The sequence below is a fragment of the Phyllobates terribilis genome, unplaced genomic scaffold (genome assembly GCF_046119375.1).
Source record: "Phyllobates terribilis strain yellow unplaced genomic scaffold, ASM4611937v1 Scaffold_3__8_contigs__length_932513732, whole genome shotgun sequence".
NCBI lineage: Eukaryota > Metazoa > Chordata > Amphibia > Anura > Dendrobatidae > Phyllobates > Phyllobates terribilis.
The window spans coordinates 105,841,689-105,861,225 of record NW_027362763.1 but is presented as its reverse complement, the minus strand read 5'-3'; the positions used below and the strand labels follow the sequence as shown (position 1 = coordinate 105,861,225).

Genomic DNA, 19,537 nt, shown 5'->3' with positions numbered 1-19,537 from the left:
ACGTCAGCATGCCCATCATGGGCGGTGCATGGCAGTGAAATCATGTACCGGAACGGGCAAGCCAAAGTCAGCTGCCGCCTCCTGTGCTGGCTATAGAAGAGGACGTCGTGCGTCATGGGAGTGGAGGAAGGTAAGAATAATCGTTTATTTATTTTTTAATCTGTTGGAATGGAACGGGGAACATTATTACTGGAAAGGGCTCAGGATGAGGGACATTATACCAGGATATGGCACATTATATCAGGAAGAGGCCAAGGATGGGGAACATTATTACAGGAAGGCACCAGTATAGGGGACATCATTATATGGGGGGTGAACACACATGTCTTTATAAGATCTAGAATGGAGATGGGGGCCCAGGTTAAAATTTTGCACCAGGGCCCATCAGACTCTAGTTCTGCCACTGCTTTTAACTCACATTAATAAGCCTCTATGATCTCCTTTGTGGTGGATATCCTTTCCTCTTTCTGTAATGGTGAGTCTCTTACAGAAGAGGATTGATCTCTTCCTCCTGGGACAAACTACATATATTTCAATGCAGGATGGTCTTCTTACATGCTCCTCTTTGGCCCAACTAGTTCCCAGAGGTGCCACACCTATTGAAAAGAATGACTAACACTTTCCAAGCTAGATTTAGGCTGTGTGCACACGATGCGTTTTTAATGCGTTTCCGCGGCGTTTTTGCAGCCGCGGAAACGCATTGAAAACGCATGGTAGAAAGGCAGCAATGTTCCCCAATGGAAATCCGCTTGTGCTGTGCCCATGCTGTGGATTTTTCCACAGCGTTTATGCTGTGCTCCAAAATCCGCAGCATGTCCATTAATTTTGCGGAAACGCTGCGTTTTCGCCGCCATTGACTTGCATTAGAACGCGCCAATACCGCAAGACTGCATTTATACTTGCGTTATTGGCGCGTTCTAATGTGCGGATGGTACCCGAGTGTGGAGAAGATGAGACTCTCCTCCACACCCAGGTACCATAAAAAATCTGTAAAAACAAGAATAAAATAAAAAATAAATGTATACTTACCTTCTGTCGGCCCGCGCACCGCTCCTGCTTGGTTCCCGGCACTTTGCAGTGAGTTGAAGGACCTGCGCTGACGTCAGAGTCATGTGACGGGTCACGTGCCGCTGACGTCGGCAGGTCTTTCAATTCACTGTTGCCGGCAAGGGAGAACGGAGTGAGCAGGACAGTGCGGGCCATCAGAGGGTAAGTATACATTTATTTTTTTATTTTTACCACTCTCTCGGGTCACACTATATAAATCCATGCTGTTTGCATGGATTTATGTAGTGTGACCTAGTTGTCACAAGCACTTTCCAAGTGATGCTAATCACTTGGGAAGCGCTTGTCAATCTGCATGCGGAAATGTCAGTGGGACCGCTTCATTTCCGCATGTCCCTGGCAGGAAAACGCATGTACAATCCGCATGCGTTTTTTTCTGCCAGGGAGATGCAGAAACGCTCAGGAAAAAATCCTGAGCATTTCTGCATCGTGTGCACATAGCCTAACACTTACTAATTCTTCATATATAACATCAGAATTTAACAATAAAACATGACATTAGCTCCAGTCTTGGACAGTTCACCAGGTAGCAATGGTGCTTTGCAAAGCCACAGTCTGTGATATTTTTAAAAGAGTGGATTTTTTTATTTTACTTACTTATATAGCACCAATTGTCTCTTCAGAGAGGAAGAGGACTTGAAGTCTAGTGCCACCTATTGAAAGGAGCAATCCTACAAGTCAATATCGACCCTTTAACAAGTCTTTTCACATGACGTAGGATAAAAGCCAAACCAGAATCTCAATTTGCATACACTGTGTTTCAGGGTGTTGCCCCTCGTCAGTGCAAAGTATGAAATCTGATTTGGCTGGATGAGAGGCTAAGACTGGGATCTAAAGGGTAAGGTTTCTCCTTGTGGAGAGTGGCATACTAGGTTTGGCACGCCAGTATGAGGAGACTTAAACGGAATTTGCAGACACAGTGTTTCTGCCCCTCGTCAGTGCAAAGTATGAGATCTGTGTAGCATACCTGGCGGCATTCTTGCATGGTGTTCCATCTCTCATCATGCAAGATCGCAAACTTCATCTCCCGCCCAGCTTCCTGGTCTGGCTTCTTTCCTTGTGCTCTGCTATGCTCCACTTTGGCTGCATAGGGCGACACCCGCTGAACTTCCTGTTTCTTGTACCTGCTGCGTACACGCCCCTGTTGCACCTTCAGCCTATTGCTGTCCATCTTTGGGTATTTATACCACCTTCTTCCTCAAGATGGCGCCTGAGCATTGTTTCTTGTCAGTTGGCTTTTTGTCTCTGACATGCCAGGTCCTATCCTGTTTTCCTGCCTGTTTTCCAGTTCTGTGTCTGAACTGTGGTCTGTTCTTGTGAACACGCTTCTTGCCTGTTCTTTCGCCTTCTAGGGGCCGTATTCCTAGATCTACCTGTCTGTGCCTTGCGGTATCTGTTCCCGTCTGAACAGAGTCCTGTTTGTGTCTCTGCCTTGCGGTATCTGTTCCCGTCTGAACAGAGTCCTGTTTGTGTTCCTGCCTTGCTGTCTCTGTTCCCTGTTGTCTGTGCCTCGTTTCTACTTTAACCTTGTCTCCCTTTTCCCTCTATGTCTGTTTTCTGCGTCTTTCTGCAGAGTCTGAACCCGCTCCTAAATTCCTTCTCGTCGTCTCTGTACCTCTGTTGTGAATTTAGTGTACGCTCGCTACTTCTATGTAAGTACTGTGCGTGCTTCTGGTTCTGCCTTTCCTTCTCCGTCTGTTCTTTGTGAACAGAGTCCTATCCCCTTGCCTTGTTTACCGCTCTGCGGTGTCCGCTCTGCTCCTGCTTAGCTTGCCGCTCTTGCGGTTTCTGCTCTGCTCCTGCCTTGTTTACCGCTTTGCGGTGTCTGCTCTGCTCCTGCTTAGCTTGCCGCTCTTGCGGTTTCTGCTCTGCTCCTGCCTTGTTTACCGCCCTGCGGTGTCCGCTCTGCTCCTGCTTAGCTTGCCGCTCTTGCGGTTTCTGCTCTGCTCCTGCCTTGTTTACCGCTCTGCGGTGTCTGCTCTGCTCCTGCTTAGCTTGCCGCTCTTGCGGTTTCTGCTCTGCTCCTGCCTTGTTTACCGCTCTGCGGTGTCCGCTCTGCTCCTGCTTAGCTTGCCGCTCTTGCGGTTTCTGCTCTGCTCCTGCCTTGTTTACCGCTCTGTGGTGTCCGCTCTGCTCCTGCTTAGCTTGCCGCTCTTGCGGTTTCTACTCTGCTCCTGCCTTGTTTACCGCTCTGCGGTGTCCGCTCTGCTCCTGCTTAGCTTGCCGCTCTTGCGGTTTCTGCTCTGCTCCTGCCTTGTTTACCGCTCTGCGGTGTCCGCTCTGCTCCTGCTTAGCTTGCCGCTCTTGCGGTTTTCACTCTGCTCTTGCCTTGCTTGCCGCTCCTGCGGTTTCTACTCTGCTCTTATCTTGCTTACTGCTTCTGCGGTTTCCGCCCTGCCCTGCTTCTGCCTGCTGCTCCGGCAGTCCTGTCCTGCCCTGCTTGTGCTCGCTGCTCCTGCAGCCCCGTCCTGCTCTGTTCTTGCCCACCGCTTCGGGCGTTCCCTCTCTGCTGTGGTTGTCTACCGCATCTGCGGTTCTGTGACCCAGTCTGTACTGGGCCTTAACCTCTCTGTGCTCCAGCCCGTCCTTTCGGCCAGTACCTCCCTGCCTGCATACTCGCCTGTATCCACCCATCTGCATACCTGCCGTGTTTGCTTACATCCACCAGTCTGTGCCAGCCTAACCTGCCTGTTCCAGTAATCCCAGTGTGGGTCAACCCCCGTGTCCGGAGTTTGACCTGGAGTAGCACCTGGTCCCTCTGCCCGGTTTCTCCCTGGTGCACTGGCGTCGTATGCCGTCGTGCCACCTTGGTCGGATCGGCCAGATACTTAGTCACGCCCCTCCAGGCACTCTCCGGTCCATGGTCCAGTGGAACCACAACACCCGCACACGCCAGTCAGTCCGGGCGTGTGCATAACAATCTGATTATATAGTGCCATTAATTCTACAGCACATTACATGTAATTTTGGCAATGTATTCTTTAGGTTCACAGTCTAGATACCCTATCAGTAGGTCTTTGCAGTGAGAGGAAACTGGAGAACCTGGAGGAAACCCACTCAAACATAAAGTGAACATTAAAACTTGCAGGTGATGTTGTTGGTGGGATTTGAACCCAGGACCCCAGTGCTGCAAGTCTGCAGTGCAAACCACTGAGCCACCATTCTGCCAAAATCCATTTTCAACTCTTTTACAGCCACATTCATGAGCCATGCTGAAATTATGAGCCGTCCAACTGTGTGTTCATTACATGACTAGAATAGTTTTTTTTTTGTTTCTTGGAGTAAACAATGAATGTTCCTATTAAATGACAGCAAGCAGTGTTCATGAAAATGATGTGCAAATCATAAATCTAAAGCAGGAATACCTTTTTAATTACTTTTCCTATTGTATATTACCCTGCCTTACATCTTAATATATACTTACCTTGTAATGTCTTCACATCCAGTTCCGTCCAGATGTGTCTGGATCCCAGAATTCCAAGCTGCGGAAGTTCGTCGATCGCCATATTGGGACACCCAAGTGATGGGTGTCTCAATATGGAAACCGCTGGTGATACCAGCCTCTTGCGCGGTACCACCAGCGGAACACCGTGGTGAACACACTGCACACGCCGCCGCCGGTATCAGCCGAATAATTCACTGACCGCCGCCATCTTTGTACAAGAGGAGCGCATGCGCAGCTTTAATGTGACCGCCGCTATCTGCCTGCACAAAGATGGCGGCGGTCTGATTTACTGCGCCTGTGCGAATTCAGCGCAGGCGCAGTGAATCATTCAGCTGCTCCGGCGGCAGATGCACGACGTGTCTACAGGCAGAGGAAGCCGGTCACATTAACTGCGCATACGCGAAAATGAGGAGAGCATGCACAGTTAATTTGTTAATTTTTGAAATGCGTCACAGCAACATCAGTGTTTGACAGATGCAGTGACGCGCCGGCAGCCTGCCAGCAGCCTCAGTTGGTGAACATAAGAATCAACTACATCAGTAAAAATTAGAATGAAATGAATAGGTGAATATTATAAAAAAAACAAAACAAATAAAAACAGCGTGTCACGGACTTAAAGAAAAACATGTTACAGCGTGTCACGGACCTAAAAAAAACACGTTACATCGTGTCACGGACCTAAAAACCACGTTATCGCGTGTCACGAACCTAAAAAAGCACGTTACATTGTGTCAAGGACTTAAAAAAAAACACGTTACAGCGTGTCACGGATCTAAAAAAAAACACGTTATCGCGTGTCACGGACCTAAAAGAACACGTTACATTGTGTCAAGGACTTAAAAAAAAAAACACGTTATCGCGTGTAGTGTTGAGCCACCCCCGTAGTGTTCGAGTTCGGTTCGGTTCGTCGAACACCCGTGTGTTCGTCGAACTGTTCGTCGAACACCTTTAAAACCAATGGCAGGCAAACAAAAACACATAGAAACACATAGAAAACACCTTCAAAGGTGTCCAAAAGCTGACAAACTGCTCAGAAGACACAACTAACACATGGAAAGGTGACAAGTACATATAGTCATGCGAAAAGAAAAGAGGTGGAGGAGTAAAAGGAGGGGGAGACACAAATATAGGCATGTCATGCCCTTCTAAATTCCAAAAAGTGAGAAGCCGACACGTTCAGTCCGCTCCTGCCCGTGCCACCTCCGTGTCGCCGGGTTTGTGCCAGAGCCGCGGTGAACCCTGACGGCCAGCCCCCCTCTCCCAATACTGGTGCCTGTCCGCTGGTGGGTCGAGCGAGCCCCCCTGTGGTGGAGGCAGCTCTAAGCTTTTTAATTTAAATTGTCTCTCTAATTTGAATGAATACACTTTAAATCCATTTACAAGGATCTATTGGAGGGCAAGTGTCATGCCAGCAGCCGCGTAATTCCAGCTCCAGTAGCGTCCACTAAAGCTGCTGCAGTTAAAAAGCTTTTATAAGGATCGAGCTCGGCTGTCCACCGCAAGGCATCCTACTGCCAGTCCCAGCCCCTATGCCTTGGGGTGCCTCCTGATGCTCTTCACTGAGTATCCCGTGGTCCCGAAGCATTTCCTTTGAAAAAATTAAGTGTCCAAACTTCAGGTGGTGTAGCTTGCTTAACAGCCGGGATAATCCGCTGACTAGCAGACACTGCTACTAGGCACAAAGTATTTCCTGGGCTAGATGCAGTTAAAAATTTGTAATTAGATACTCTCGTTGGATGCTGAGAAAGCATTCCATAGAGTCTCCTGGCACACCATATATGATTCTCTTAAAAAGCTTGGGGTAGGGGTCTAGGGGACCCTTTTATAGCCAAAATCACGGCCCTGTATCACAATACGTCACCTAGGCTGAAGATAAATGGAACTGTAGCACCCTGAGGGCTCGGTTGCTACAGAGGTATTGCACCTCACCCAGAGGTGTGATATCTCACTCTCAGGTAAGGATGGAGTGTGGATCAGGACCCGACACCTGCATGCATTACACCACATTGCCGTGGGTCAGGGCGACCAATATGCCTCTGAGATGGGCACGACAGTCCCTGTCCCTGGCTGGACTGGGGGGAGGGAACACTGAGGAAGGGGAACCCTGTAGTGCAGGAGCAGGGAGGAAGCAGTTCCTGAGTGCATTGAGAAGGGAGTATAAAAGGTGGGCACCATCTTAACTCAGTGCAGAGAAGTCTGAGCAGAAGTGGCAGGGACCAGGGGATCTGCAAGAGCTCTGCTCCGGAGGCGGGCCTAGTAACAGAGGCCAAGGCCTGGAAGAGGGAGAAGGAAGGAAGAGGAGCGGAGAAGGCTCCAGGAACGAGGAATGAAGGGATCCCAGGGGTGCGGACGGGCGAGTCGCCACCGCACGCCCGAATCCACCTGCGTGGAGGGGTCAGGCCAAAGGGGGAGACCGGTCCCCGAAACTAGTGGAGGCAGGAAACGACCCTCAGCTAGAAACCGGAGGCTCTGACATTTTATGTGGTGCAGCCCCTCGCTACACCCGCTAGGAAGGCACCACATAGGGTCAGGGAAACTGGCGCCAAGTTTACCAAGAGGAGGCCCGAGGCAGCCGGACAGAAGGGTTGGTAAGAAAGGCCAGACAAAGGACACACAAAGGGGGTCCTGTGAAGCGCTCCAAAGTTATCTGGGAGTTGTCTGAGCCCCTCACCTGGTGAGCACAGTACGACGTGGGCAACTGTTACCTGCAGACGTGGTCTGGATAATAAGAACTGTGAGTAAAGGCCCTGGACTGCATCACTGACTCCGTGTGGTTACTGCTGCTGCATTGCACCATCACCCCCATCCTCCTCATACACTGCCCTGAGGCTATACTCCTCCCGTGGGAAGTTATGCTACGCTCTGCTGCACCCACAACACCAGCCTCAGCGGTCTACCCTGCAGCGGCGGTTCACTCTGACCGCAATCCACGGGTGGCGTAGTCGGACATTTAAACATCAAAACCACATAAATAGTTCCGCCACTGGTTTGACCACCCTGAGCCACGGAACAGGGTCGCCGCCACGAAGACTACAACCACCAGCATCCACCAAAAAGGGTCTGGCTCTGGGTGTCCCAAGGCCCAGGGGGTGCATCAGAAAATTTTCATCACCTTTCACAATCACCAATGGGACAAGGCAGGGATGTCCTCTGTCCCCTCTCTTATACATCCTAGTGACGGAGCACCTGCTCTCATCAATTCGCCATAACCCCAATATTAGGTGGATTGAGGTGGGAGGCACCGAGTACAAGTGCTCTCTATTTGCTGATGATGTCCTAGTATATATCACTCAATCACATATATCCATCCATGCTGTTATGGCTGAAATAGATCACTTTGTTACATGGTCAAATTTTAAAATCAATGCAGCGAAGTCTGAGGCCCTCGATGTCTCCCTCCCCAAATCCATATAGGATTCCATCCAGTTCAACTTTCCCTTTGCCTGGCCCTCACAGGGTATCAAATACTTAGGAATTCCTATTCATAGAGACCTCTCCCATCTATGTTATCTTAATTTTGGGCCCTTTATTGAACAACTCCATACAGACCACGGTTGGCAAGTTTGAACTGTAAGATTCACTACGTGAACCACTGGTGTTTTGTGGAAAAGCACATGTACACTGTGTTCCAAATTATTATGCAAAAAGTGTTTAGGAGTGATAAGGGAAGAATTTGTTTGTTTGTCAGTTAAACTCATTGATGGTGATGTGTGTCAGGGCTCTTTATATCACTGTAAGCAATTGCAGACACCTGTGCTAATTAGTTTGGCAGGTGTGTCCAATGAAAGGCAAGACTACTTAAGAAGGCTGTCTCACATTATTAAGCAGCCTACATTTTCTGCCAAAATGGGAAAGAAAAAGGATGTGTCGGCTGCTGAGAAGCAACAAATTGTGGAGTGTTTAGGTCAAGGCATGACTACAATCAACATTGTGCGATGATCAGGATGAAGTGTCTTGGCAATCAAGAAGTATGTAGCTGATTCACAGTACACACGTGTGCGTGCTGATAAGGGCAAATTGAGGACTCTTTCCTACAGGCAATTACGTCAGGTTAAAAGAGCAGCGGCAAAAAAGCCTTGTCATAGCAGCAGACAAGTTTTTGAAGCTGCTGGTGCCTCCAACGTCCCCCGAACAACAAGATGCAGGGTCCTTCAGAGGTTTGCAGCTGTGCATACGCCATCCTGTCGACCTCCTCTATCCACTTCACACAAGCAGAAACGGCTCCAGTGGGCTAAACATTACATGAAGACTGATTTCAAAACTGTTTTGTTCACGGATGAGTGCCGTGCAGCGCTCGATGGTCCAGATGGATGGAGTGGAGGATGGCTGGTTGATGGACACCCCACGCAAACACGGCTACAGCGCCAACAAGGAGGAGGTGGAGCATTGTTTTGGGCTGGAATCATTGGGAGAGAGATTGTCGGCCCCTTTAGGATCCCTGAAGGCGCTAAAGATGAACTCCATAATGTATGTGGATTTTCTCAAACAGCACTTCCTGCCATGGTTCAAGAAGAAGAACCGTGTATTTCACAGCAAGATCATTTTTTTGCATGATAATGCACCATCTCATGCTGCACATAAAACATCTGCATCTCTGGCTGATATGGGCATAAAGGGGGACAAACTTATGGTGTGACCCCCATGCTCCCCTGACCTCTACCCCATTCAGAACCTCTGGAGCATCATCAAAAGGAGTGTCTATGATGGTGGGAGGCAGTTCACATCTAAGCAACACCTCTGGGAGGGTATTCTGTCCTCATGCAAAACAATTGAAGCAGAAACCATCCAAAACCTGACAAATTCAATGGACGAGAGAGTTCAGAAGCTCCTTTCGAACAAGGGGTCCTATGTGAAAATGTAACATCACCTAGAATAAAGTTTTGAGTTGAAAACTGTTTGATTTCAGTTTCTAATAACCTGCTAATGCTTATAATTTCAAAAATGACCATTGTTTTGGTCTTTATTAAAATGAAAAGGTTGATTGAAAAGTTTGGGGGAGCTAAGAGTGTGCAACCCAGTAGTCACGATTACTTCGAATTCTGACAATATGAGGGTCATGTTGCAGGTAGTGCAGCAAGAAGGCACTTATGTGTCTTGCGCATCTCGGAGCCCCAAAATTATTTTCCGGGCTAGATGCAGCTAAAAATTAACATTAATTTTAAATCTGGTGGAGCTTAGTATAGATGGCCTAATAGGATCAGTGCTGCACACTGCTACAAAGCCCAAATTATTTTCCAGCCAAGATACAGATAAACATGATTAGTAATTTTAAATCTGGTGGAGCTTATTATAGATGGCCTAATAGAATCAGTGCTGCACACTGCTACAAAGCCCAAATTATTTTCCAGCCAAGATACAGATAAACATGATTAGTAATTTGAAAGCTTAAAACGGTTGGTAGGGTGATTTTAACCAATCATCAAGCTTTTACTCTCCCCAGGATGACACAGGGGTAGAAAAGTCGTTTCGGATCCATGATTTGTTCATCTTTATGAACGTGAGTCTGTCTACATTATCAGTGGAGAGCCGCGTGCGCTTATCTGTCAGCACACCACCAGCAGCGCTGAACACACGTTCAGACAGAACGCTGGCTGCGGGGCATGACAAGATCTCCAAGGCGTAAGTGGCTAGCTCCGGCCATTTATCCAGATTGGAAGCCCAAAAAGAGCAAGGGTCCATTGACAGTCGTGGCTTCAATGTTTACTTGGAGATACTCCTGTACCATCGTCTCTAGGCGTTGACTATGTGTCAGACTTCTTGTCTCCTGTGGCCTTGCAAAGGATGGGCTAAAAAAGTGGTGAAATGATTCCGCAAAATTGATGTTACCAGCAGATACTGTGGTTCTGTTACGGTTTGAGTGCTGAACACTTGACGGTTCCACGGTTTGCAAGTTGGAACTGTGAGATTCACTACGTGCACCACTGGTGTTTTGTGGAAAAGCACATGTAAGATTCTGCAACAGTCTCTGCTGATACTCCTGCATGCGTGCATCCCTTTCTATGGCAGGAATAATTTCGGCAAATTTACTTTTGTACCGGGGATCTAACAGTGTGGCAACCCAGTAGTCAGGATTATTTCTAATTCTCACAATTCGAGGGTCATGTTGCAGGTAGTGCAGCAAGAAGGCACTCATGTGTGTTGCGCATCCAGGAGCACCAAGTCCCTGTTGTGTTGGTGGCGAGGTAACAATCATGCTTCCTTCCTCTGTCCTCTCCCCCCAACCTCGCACAACAGAAATGTGATCAAGGTCTCCCTCATCTGATGAGTCTTCCATCAGTTCGTCCTCCACTTCTTCCTGGGCTCCTGCACCTTCCTCACTAGTTTGGCTGCTACCATGCGCCCTGGTAAAACCATCTCCCCCACCCTCACATGCCTGCCGCCTTGGTGCTGCCGACCGTCTGGACCTTGCAGATGTTAGCCCTTCCGCATACAACTCCTCCTCCTCTACTTCCTCCACCTCCTCTTGTGCCACCACCTGACTCCGAATTCTGTTTAACATGTGCTCCAGCATGTAAATCACCGGAATAGTCATGCTGATAATGGCATCATCAGCACTAAACATCTTCGTCGCCATTTCAAAACTGTGCAGAAAGGTGCATAGGTCCCTGATCTGAGACCACTCCTCCAGCGTGATTTGCCCCACCTCTGGATCTCGTTGGCCCAGGCTATACGTCAGAACGTATTGCACCAGGGCTTGTCGGTGCTGCCACAGTCGCTGCAACATGTGCAGAGTTGAATTCCACCGGGTAGGCACATCTCATTTTAGCCGGTGAAGTGGCAGGCCCAACGACTTCTGTAGAGATGTAAGTCGCTGAGCTGCGGGATGCGAACGGCGGAAGTGAGCACACAGCGACCGTGCCCTCTGCAGAAGGCCATCTAGTCTGGGATAGTGGGCTAAAAATTGCTGGACAACCAGGTTCAACACGTGAGCCATACAAGGCACGTGTGTGACATTGCCCCGGCGAAGGGCCGCACCCAGGTTTGCAGCATTGTCGCACACGGCCTTCCCTGGTTTCAGGTCCAGTAGAGACAACCATTCATGAAATTGGTTCTCCAGAGCTGACCACAACTCCTCAGCTGTGTGACTCACATTTCCCAGACATTTCAAAGTAAAAACCGCCTGATGACGTTGAGCCCTACTGCCAGCATAGTAAGGAGGTGTGCAGGATCCCTTCTGCGCAGTTAGAAAGCTTGTGGCATGACCAGACAGGCTTTGGGTGCAGGTGGAAGACCGAGAGGAGGTTGAGGAGGCAGAAGCAGTGGAGGAACTTTGACATAAAGAGGATTGACGCACAACTCGTGGGGATGGCAAGACTTGGACAGCAGCCCCTTGTCCTGCTGTCACCATAGTTACCCAGTGCCCAGTCAGCGACATGTAACGCCCCTGTCCATGCCTACTCGTCCAAGTGTCTGTGGTGAAATGCACCCTGTCACACACAGAGTTTCTCAAAGAAGCGGTGATGTTGTGTGCGACATGCTGGTGGAGCGCAGGCACACCTTTCTTTGAGAAGTAGGGCCGACTGGGCATCTGGTACTGGGGCACTGCGACGGACATAAGGTCTCGAAAATCCTCTGTGTCCACCAGGCGGAAAGGCAGCATTTCTGTAGCCAAGAGCTTGCAGATGGTGAAATTCAACCTCTTAGCTTTCTCATGGCTAGGAGGAAATGGTCTTTTACTTGTCCACATCTGAGGGACCGAGGGCTGGCTATTGTGCTTAGACGGGGTTGATAAGGGTGTCCCCGGCAAACTGCCGGTCTGTGAGGAAGATGCAGGCGGACATGTTAGGTTGCCTTGATCCAAAGGTGGTGCTATCGATGTCGGACAGCGCTCAACACCAGCTGGTGTTACCACCTCCAAAGAAAATGATGACCATCCAATCATGCTGGCTGTTGCGGGTAAAGAGGTGGCAGGTCTGCGCCCCAAAACAGGTGTGACTGCTGTCCCCCCAGTCACAGAGGATGAAGAGGCCGCGGATGCACAAGATATGGCAGACAGTGGTTGGCCCGGCCGGCTAGGCCGCATTGTAGCACACTGAGCTTCCCACTGCAACTTATGCTTCATGTCCATGTGCCGGTTCATGCATGAAGTACTCAAACTATGTATTTTTTGGCCTCTACTTAGCTTTTGCTGACAAATGTTACAGATAACACGAGTTGGGTCATCTTTATCGATCTGAAAAAATGCCCAGGCTATGCAAGGCTTAGCACCCATGCGACCTGAAGAGCCACCACGACTTGTGGTGAGAGGCAGAGTTGTGTTTGAGGATGCAGTTGTTGACGTGCTTCCAGTACTACGTCTCTGTCCAGGAAGGCGCAACCTGACCTCGTCGTCACTAGCATCTTCCTCCACCTCCTCTGCTGACCTCATCTCTTGGCTGACTGTGGGTTGACAGTAAGTGGGATCTCCAACCTCATCATCATCACCCTGTGCGTTATCACACCCGTCGTCCTCAGAGCCAACCTGTTCCTGCCCTGACAAAAAACTAAAGTTGTCGCTCCAATCAGGTATTTGAGTCTCATCATCGTCTTCCTCATTGTCTCCACCAACAGGAGTTACAGTTTGGGAATGAGCGTCTACATTATGGTCAGAACCTTCTGCGTCTGGTCCTGGATCCGACTCATAAAGATTCTGGGCATCAGTGCAGATCATTTCCTCGTCTGGATTCACAGAAGCGCTGGAGTCGACCTCTGATTCCCAGGCTATAGTATGAGTAAACAGCTCTGCAGACTCAACCATCTGTTCTACCTCATACTCAGACGGGCAGCTGGAGATTTGGGAGCTGTGAGGAAGCAAGTGCGATTGGGGTGACACCTTTGAGGACTGGAGTATTTGTGATGTTGAAGTTGATGTGGAGGAGAGCCCACTTAAAGGAGCACTTGATATCCGTTGAAGCACCTGCTGTTTTTGTGCCTCATCTGGAATTTGTAGCGATTGGCGTGGCCGTAAGAAAGGGATCTTATCACATTGTCCGCTAAAAGAAGTAGACATTTTAGTTTGGCTGGAAGATGGTCTTTCTTCTGCAGATGTTACTGTTGCTTTAACACCTACCCCACGGACACAACCTTTTTTCCCCTTCCCAACACGCCTATTCCCCTTTCCACCAGCAGCAGGCCTTTTTCCACTCATTTTGGTGGTTAACTAATTCACAACTCTGGAGTTGTTTGCACAAAAAAACAATGGATGGGAACCGAGCAGAGCTGAGTGGCCAAACTGTGGTATTAGGCCAAAACTATTGGCTGGTTTAGATGGAGAAAAAAATTATATTCGATTTGCAACCTGATGGAGGTCAGTATAGATGGACTAATAGAACAAGTCCCACACACAGCTAGAAGCCCAAATATTTTTTCAGAGGTAGATGCAGAAAAAAAATATATTCAGTTTGCAACCTGATGGAGGTCAGTATAGATGGACTAATAGAGAAAGTCCCACACACTGCTAGAAGGCCAAATATTTTTTCAGAGCTAGATGCAGAAAAAAATTATATTCAGTTTGCAACGTGATGGAGGTCTGTATAGATGGATTAATAGAACAAGTCCCACACACAGCTAGAAGCCCAATATTTTTTCAGAGGTAGATGCAGAAAAAAAATTATTTTTAATTTGAAACCTGATGGAGGTCAGTATAGATGGACTAATAGAGAAAGTCCCACACACTGCTAGAAGGCCAAATATTTTTTCGGAGATAGATGCAGAAAAAAATTATATTCAGTTTGCAACCTGATGGAGGTCAGTATAGATGGACTAATAGAAAAAGTCCCACACACAGCTAGAAGTCCAAATATTTTTTCAGAGGTAGATGCAGATAAAAATTATTTTTAATTTGCAACCTGATGGAGGTCAGTATAGATGGACTAATAGAGAAAGTCCCACACACTACTAGAAGGCCAAATATTTTTTCAGAGCTAGATGCAGAAAAAAATTATATTCAGTTTGCAACCTGATGGAGGTCAGTATAGATGGACTAATAGAACAAGTCCCACACACAGCTAGAAGCCCAAATATTTTTTCAGAGGTAGATGCAGATAAAAATTATTTTTAATTTGCAACCTGATGGAGGTCAGTATAGATGGACTAATAGAGAAAGTCCCACACACTGCTAGAAGGCCAAATATTTTTTCAGAGCTAGATGCAGATAAAAATTATTTTTAATTTGCAACCTGATGGAGGTCAGTATAGATGGACTAATAGAGAAAGTCCCACACACTACTAGAAGGCCAAATATTTTTTCAGAGCTAGATGCAGAAAAAAATTATATTCAGTTTGCAACCTGATGGAGGTCAGTATAGATGGACTAATAGAACAAGTCCCACACACAGCTAGAATCCCAAATATTTTTTCAGAGGTAGATGCAGATAAAAATTATTTTCAATTTGCAACCTGATGGAGGTCAGTATAGATGGACTAATAGAACAAGTCCCACACACAGCTAGAAGCCCAAATATTTTTTCAGAGGTAGATGCAGAAAAACATTATATTCAGTTTGCAACCTGATGGAGGTCTGTATAGATGGATTAATAGAACAAGTCCCACACACAGCTAGAAGCCCAATATTTTTTCAGAGGTAGATGCAGAAAAAAAAAAATTTTTAATTTGCAACCTGATGGAGGTCAGTATAGATGGACTAATAGAGAAAGTCCCACACACTGCTAGAAGGCCAAATATTTTTTCAGAGCTAGATGCAGAAAAAAATTATATTCAGTTTGCAACCTGATGGAGGTCAGTATTGATGGACTAATAGAAAAAGTCCCACACACAGCTAGAAGCCCAAATATTTTTTCAGAGGTAGATGCAGATAAAAATTATTTTTAATTTGCAACCTGATGGAGGTCAGTATAGATGGACTAATAGAGAAAGTCCCACACACTGTTAGAAGGCCAAATATTTTTTCAGAGCTAGATGCAGATAAAAATTATTTTTAATTTGCAACCTGATGGAGGTCAGTATAGATGGACTAATCGAGAAAGTCCCACACACTACTAGAAGACCAAATATTTTTTCAGAGCTAGATGCAGAAAAAAATTATATTCAGTTTGCAACCTGATGGAGGTCAGTATAGATGGACTAATGGAACAAGTCCCACACACAGCTAGAAGCCCAAATATTTTTTCAGAGGTAGATGCAGATAAAAATTATTTTCAATTTGCAACCTGATGGAGGTCAGTATAGATGGACTAATAGAGAAAGTCCCACACACTGCTAGAAGGCCAAATATTTTTTCAGAGCTAGATGCAGATAAAAATTATTTTTAATTTGCATCCTGATGGAGGTCAGTATAGATGGACTAATAGAGAAAGTCCCACACACTGCTAGAAGGCCAAATATTTTTTCAGAGCTAGATGCAGAAAAAAATTATATTCAGTTTGCAACCTGATGGAGGTCAGTATAGATGGACTAATAGAACAAGTCACACACACTGGTAGAAGCCCAAATATTTTTTCAGAGCTAAATGCAGAAAAAAATTATATTCAATTTGCAACCTGATGGAGGTCAGTATAGATGGACTAATAGAATGATGCTATGCCCAAAAGATTTACTTCACTAGGTGCAGTAAAAAAATTGGTATTCTATACACAGGTGGTATATCTTGCAACACAGATAGGCTACTCCACTGACTAACACACTTTGCAATAGGCCAAAAAGGATTAGCTTTGCTAGATTCAGCCAAATGCTGTGAAAAAAACTTGCACAGCACTGGCACAGACCTGCCTGGCAAAAAGTGATAGGAACTGATATAACCTAGTCCTGAAAAGGACTGCAATTACAATTAGTCTTTACTCCCACAATCTATCTATTTAAGAGCACAGACCTGCCTGATAAAAGTCGTAGGAAATGCTGTAACCTAGTCCTTAAAAGGACTGCAATCACAACTATTCCATACTCCCAGGCTATCTGTAGATTTGTGCGAAAATTGGCTTGAAATTAACAAGGTATAGTGCACACAGCAACAGCGGTGCCGTCTAACACGCAGCTGCAGCAGTGAGAAAATGGTGGCGACGGGGAAAATGGCTTGGTCTTATAGGGCAAGGACATGTGACATACACTGCCAATGACACATGCCCTTGCTTGTGTGAAAAACAGCAGTTCGCTCCGTGTGTGCGCTGCTGATAGGCTGACAGACTGCACCTCCCCACTGCAAATGCGGGAAAGAGAAAAAAAAATGGAGATCTTCATTATTCCTGCAGAGATCCATCCCCTGCCCCTCCCCCCACCCCGCTGTACACTCAAACTGCGTATTAACATTAATTTTCATCATTACTGAGAAAAAATCCAGTTATGATTTTGGTGCACGAACAGTTATCGAACATAACCTCGAACAGCCGAATTTTTCTCAAATTGTTCGTGTTCGCCGAACGGCTCGAACACCGCCCAAAACAGCTCGAATTTGAGATTGGCGAACAGTTCGAGTAGAACAACGCTCATCTCTAATCGCGTGTCATGGACCTAAAAAAAAAACAAGTTACATCTTGTCAAGGACTTAAAAAAACAACATGTTAAAGCGTGTCAAGGATTTTAAAAAAAACACGTTACAGCATTTCACAGACCAAAAAAAAATGTTACAGCGTGTCACGGACCAAAAAAAAACACGTTACAGCGTGTCAAGGATTTTAAAACAAAAACACTTTACAGCATGTCACAGACCGAATAAAAAAACACATTACCACATGTCACGGACCGAATAAAAAAACACGTTACAGCGTGTCACGGACCTAAAAAGACATAGATTATAGAAGAAAATGTGTTTTTTTGTCCTTATGTGGATACAATGTAAATTAAAGCACCTTTGTTATACATTTTTACATGTTAATAAAATGTTACCTTTACCTACTTTGCTTTCATTTTAACACAGGGGGAGGGGTGAGTGCACATAGGAAAGAGGACACACAGGGGGGAGACAGCTCAAACGAGAGAGCACATGAGGGAAGAAGACAGCACATGGGTGGAGAGAGAGCGCAGATAAGGGGGAGAGCACATGGGGTACACAGGTCAAAGAAGAGATCACATGAGAGGAGAAGACAGCAGATGGGGAGAGAGAACGTGCACAGGGGGGAGAGAGACAGAGCAAAGGGGGGAGACAGCTCAAACGGGACAGCACATGAGGGGAGAACACAGCACAGGAAGGAGAGAGAGAGCGAAGGCAAGGGGGAGAGCACATGGGGTAGACAGGTCAAAGAAGAGAGCAGACGGGATAAGTCAGTACGGGGGGGAAAGAGAGAGTGGATAGGTGGGTGAGCACATGGGGGGGAGAGATTCTCAGCGCTGCAAAGCCTGCCCCCATCGTGACACTACCGCCCTCCCGATGCGATAGCATCGGGCCTCCATCTAGTACTCAATAAAGCTGTAGGTCTTTTTACTGTCACCTGCAGTGGTCAGATACAGAGGACATGAGAAATGATGAAGTTCCTTGATAAAACCTCTCATGTTGTGCTCACTTGGGTATGATCTCTGAAGTCTTATTCTCTCTGGGAATTTTGCATCCTTTATATGAGGCAGTGGAGCTTCCGAATATCGAGGTGAAGGCAGCCATCTTATACAAGGTTTCCAATCTAGATCACAGCTGTGTAGGACGACAGGAAAATACGATGTTTCAACATTCTCTATAAGCTTCATAAACACGAAAATATTATATTAAACTATATGAAAAACATACTATTTTGTGTATTCAATATTTATGGAAAATTATATGCCTCCATATGAACAGACTTCACAAAATGTGTAGTCTGATCCTGCAGTAATACTCCCTTCCATCAGACCCCTATTTTTTGGTAACCTACCGAAAATAGGTGAGCAAAAAATTAGGGGAATTGATTTGGTCCAATTTAAGGCAAAAAGAGAAATGATTAAAAGCTTTGGCAGTTTTTCACCATTCAAAAAGTTTAAAATGAAAACAAAAAAAGGTATCAGAAAATCAGAACTTACTTAGGATAGGTTGGCAATTTATAGTGAATATTTGGAAGAAAACTTCTTTTATCCTGTTCTTCAGGATTTGAAGGCGATTCGTCATGGTTGTTATAGCAGCCGTGATGCAGTAAATTATTACAGCTTTCTAAAACATCTGGAAACATAAGAAATTCGTGGTAGAAGCAGTACTAGTAGGTAGAGGTATATTTCCAATAGTGGTGGTAGTAAGGTGATAGTAGTAGTGGTGTTAATAGTAGTAGTAAAAGCAGTAGTAATGGGGTACAAGTAGTACGAAATAAGAGGTTGTTGTATAAGTAGTAGTAGTGATAACAGCATAATAGAGGTGGCAGTGGCACTGGTAGAGGTAGTAGTGGTAGTACTTGATCTGGTGTTGATAGTATTAGTGATAAAAGTACTAGTAGCGGTTGTGATAGTAGTAGTAGAGGTAGTAGTAGTATTGGTAGTAATAGTAGAGCTAGTAGTCATGCTAGAGGTAGTAAAGGTACTGATAGTAGTGAAAGATGTAGTAGTGGTAGATGTAATAATAGTCACTAGTGAGGAGCGAGCAGTTATCGTTAACCCTTTCAGCGAGCATGATCGGGTGCTCACCAAGTAATTGCGACGTGCTTTGCATCTATGTTAGTGCCGTCGCAGCTGCATGTGTCACAGATGTTACACAGCTGTGACACATGCAAGGATTGCCTGTTTGTTAGGCAATCCTTGCATGTGTCACAGCTGTCTAACAGCCGTGACACATGCAGCTGCAGCGACGCTAACATAGATGTCAAGCACGCCGCGAATACTCACCAAAAGGGTTAACAATAAATGCTCACTCATCACTGGTAGTCACATTAATAGTGGTAGTATAAGTGCTATAGGTAGTACTAACAGCAGCACTAGAAATAAAAGTAGCAATTGTTATAGTAGCGCTAGTTGTGGTTGAGGTAGTTGTTATAGTGGTTTCAGTAGCAACAGTAGTAGCCATGGTAGTAGCAGCAGCAACAATAGTAGTAGTAGTAGTAGTAGTAGTAGTAGTAGTAGTAGTAGTAGTAGTAATAATAATAATAGTAGCAGTCATTCTGCCAATTGGTGCAGTTACAGTGATCTGATCCTCAATGATCAATAAGT

General features: G+C 46.2%; 1 protein-coding gene across 1 annotated transcript in view; it reads right to left on the bottom strand.

Annotated features, from left to right (window-relative positions):
* SPATS1 (spermatogenesis associated serine rich 1) overlaps positions 1-19,537 on the bottom strand; it is a 144,051-nt gene that overhangs the window by 57,937 nt on the left and 66,577 nt on the right. Inside the window, exons 2-3 of the mRNA XM_073672962.1 lie at positions 18,428-18,563; positions 17,941-18,065 (exon numbers count right to left, since the gene is read on the bottom strand). Of these exons, the coding sequence (XP_073529063.1) occupies positions 17,941-18,065; positions 18,428-18,563 (261 nt within the window). The remainder of the gene's footprint in view (positions 1-17,940; positions 18,066-18,427; positions 18,564-19,537) is intronic.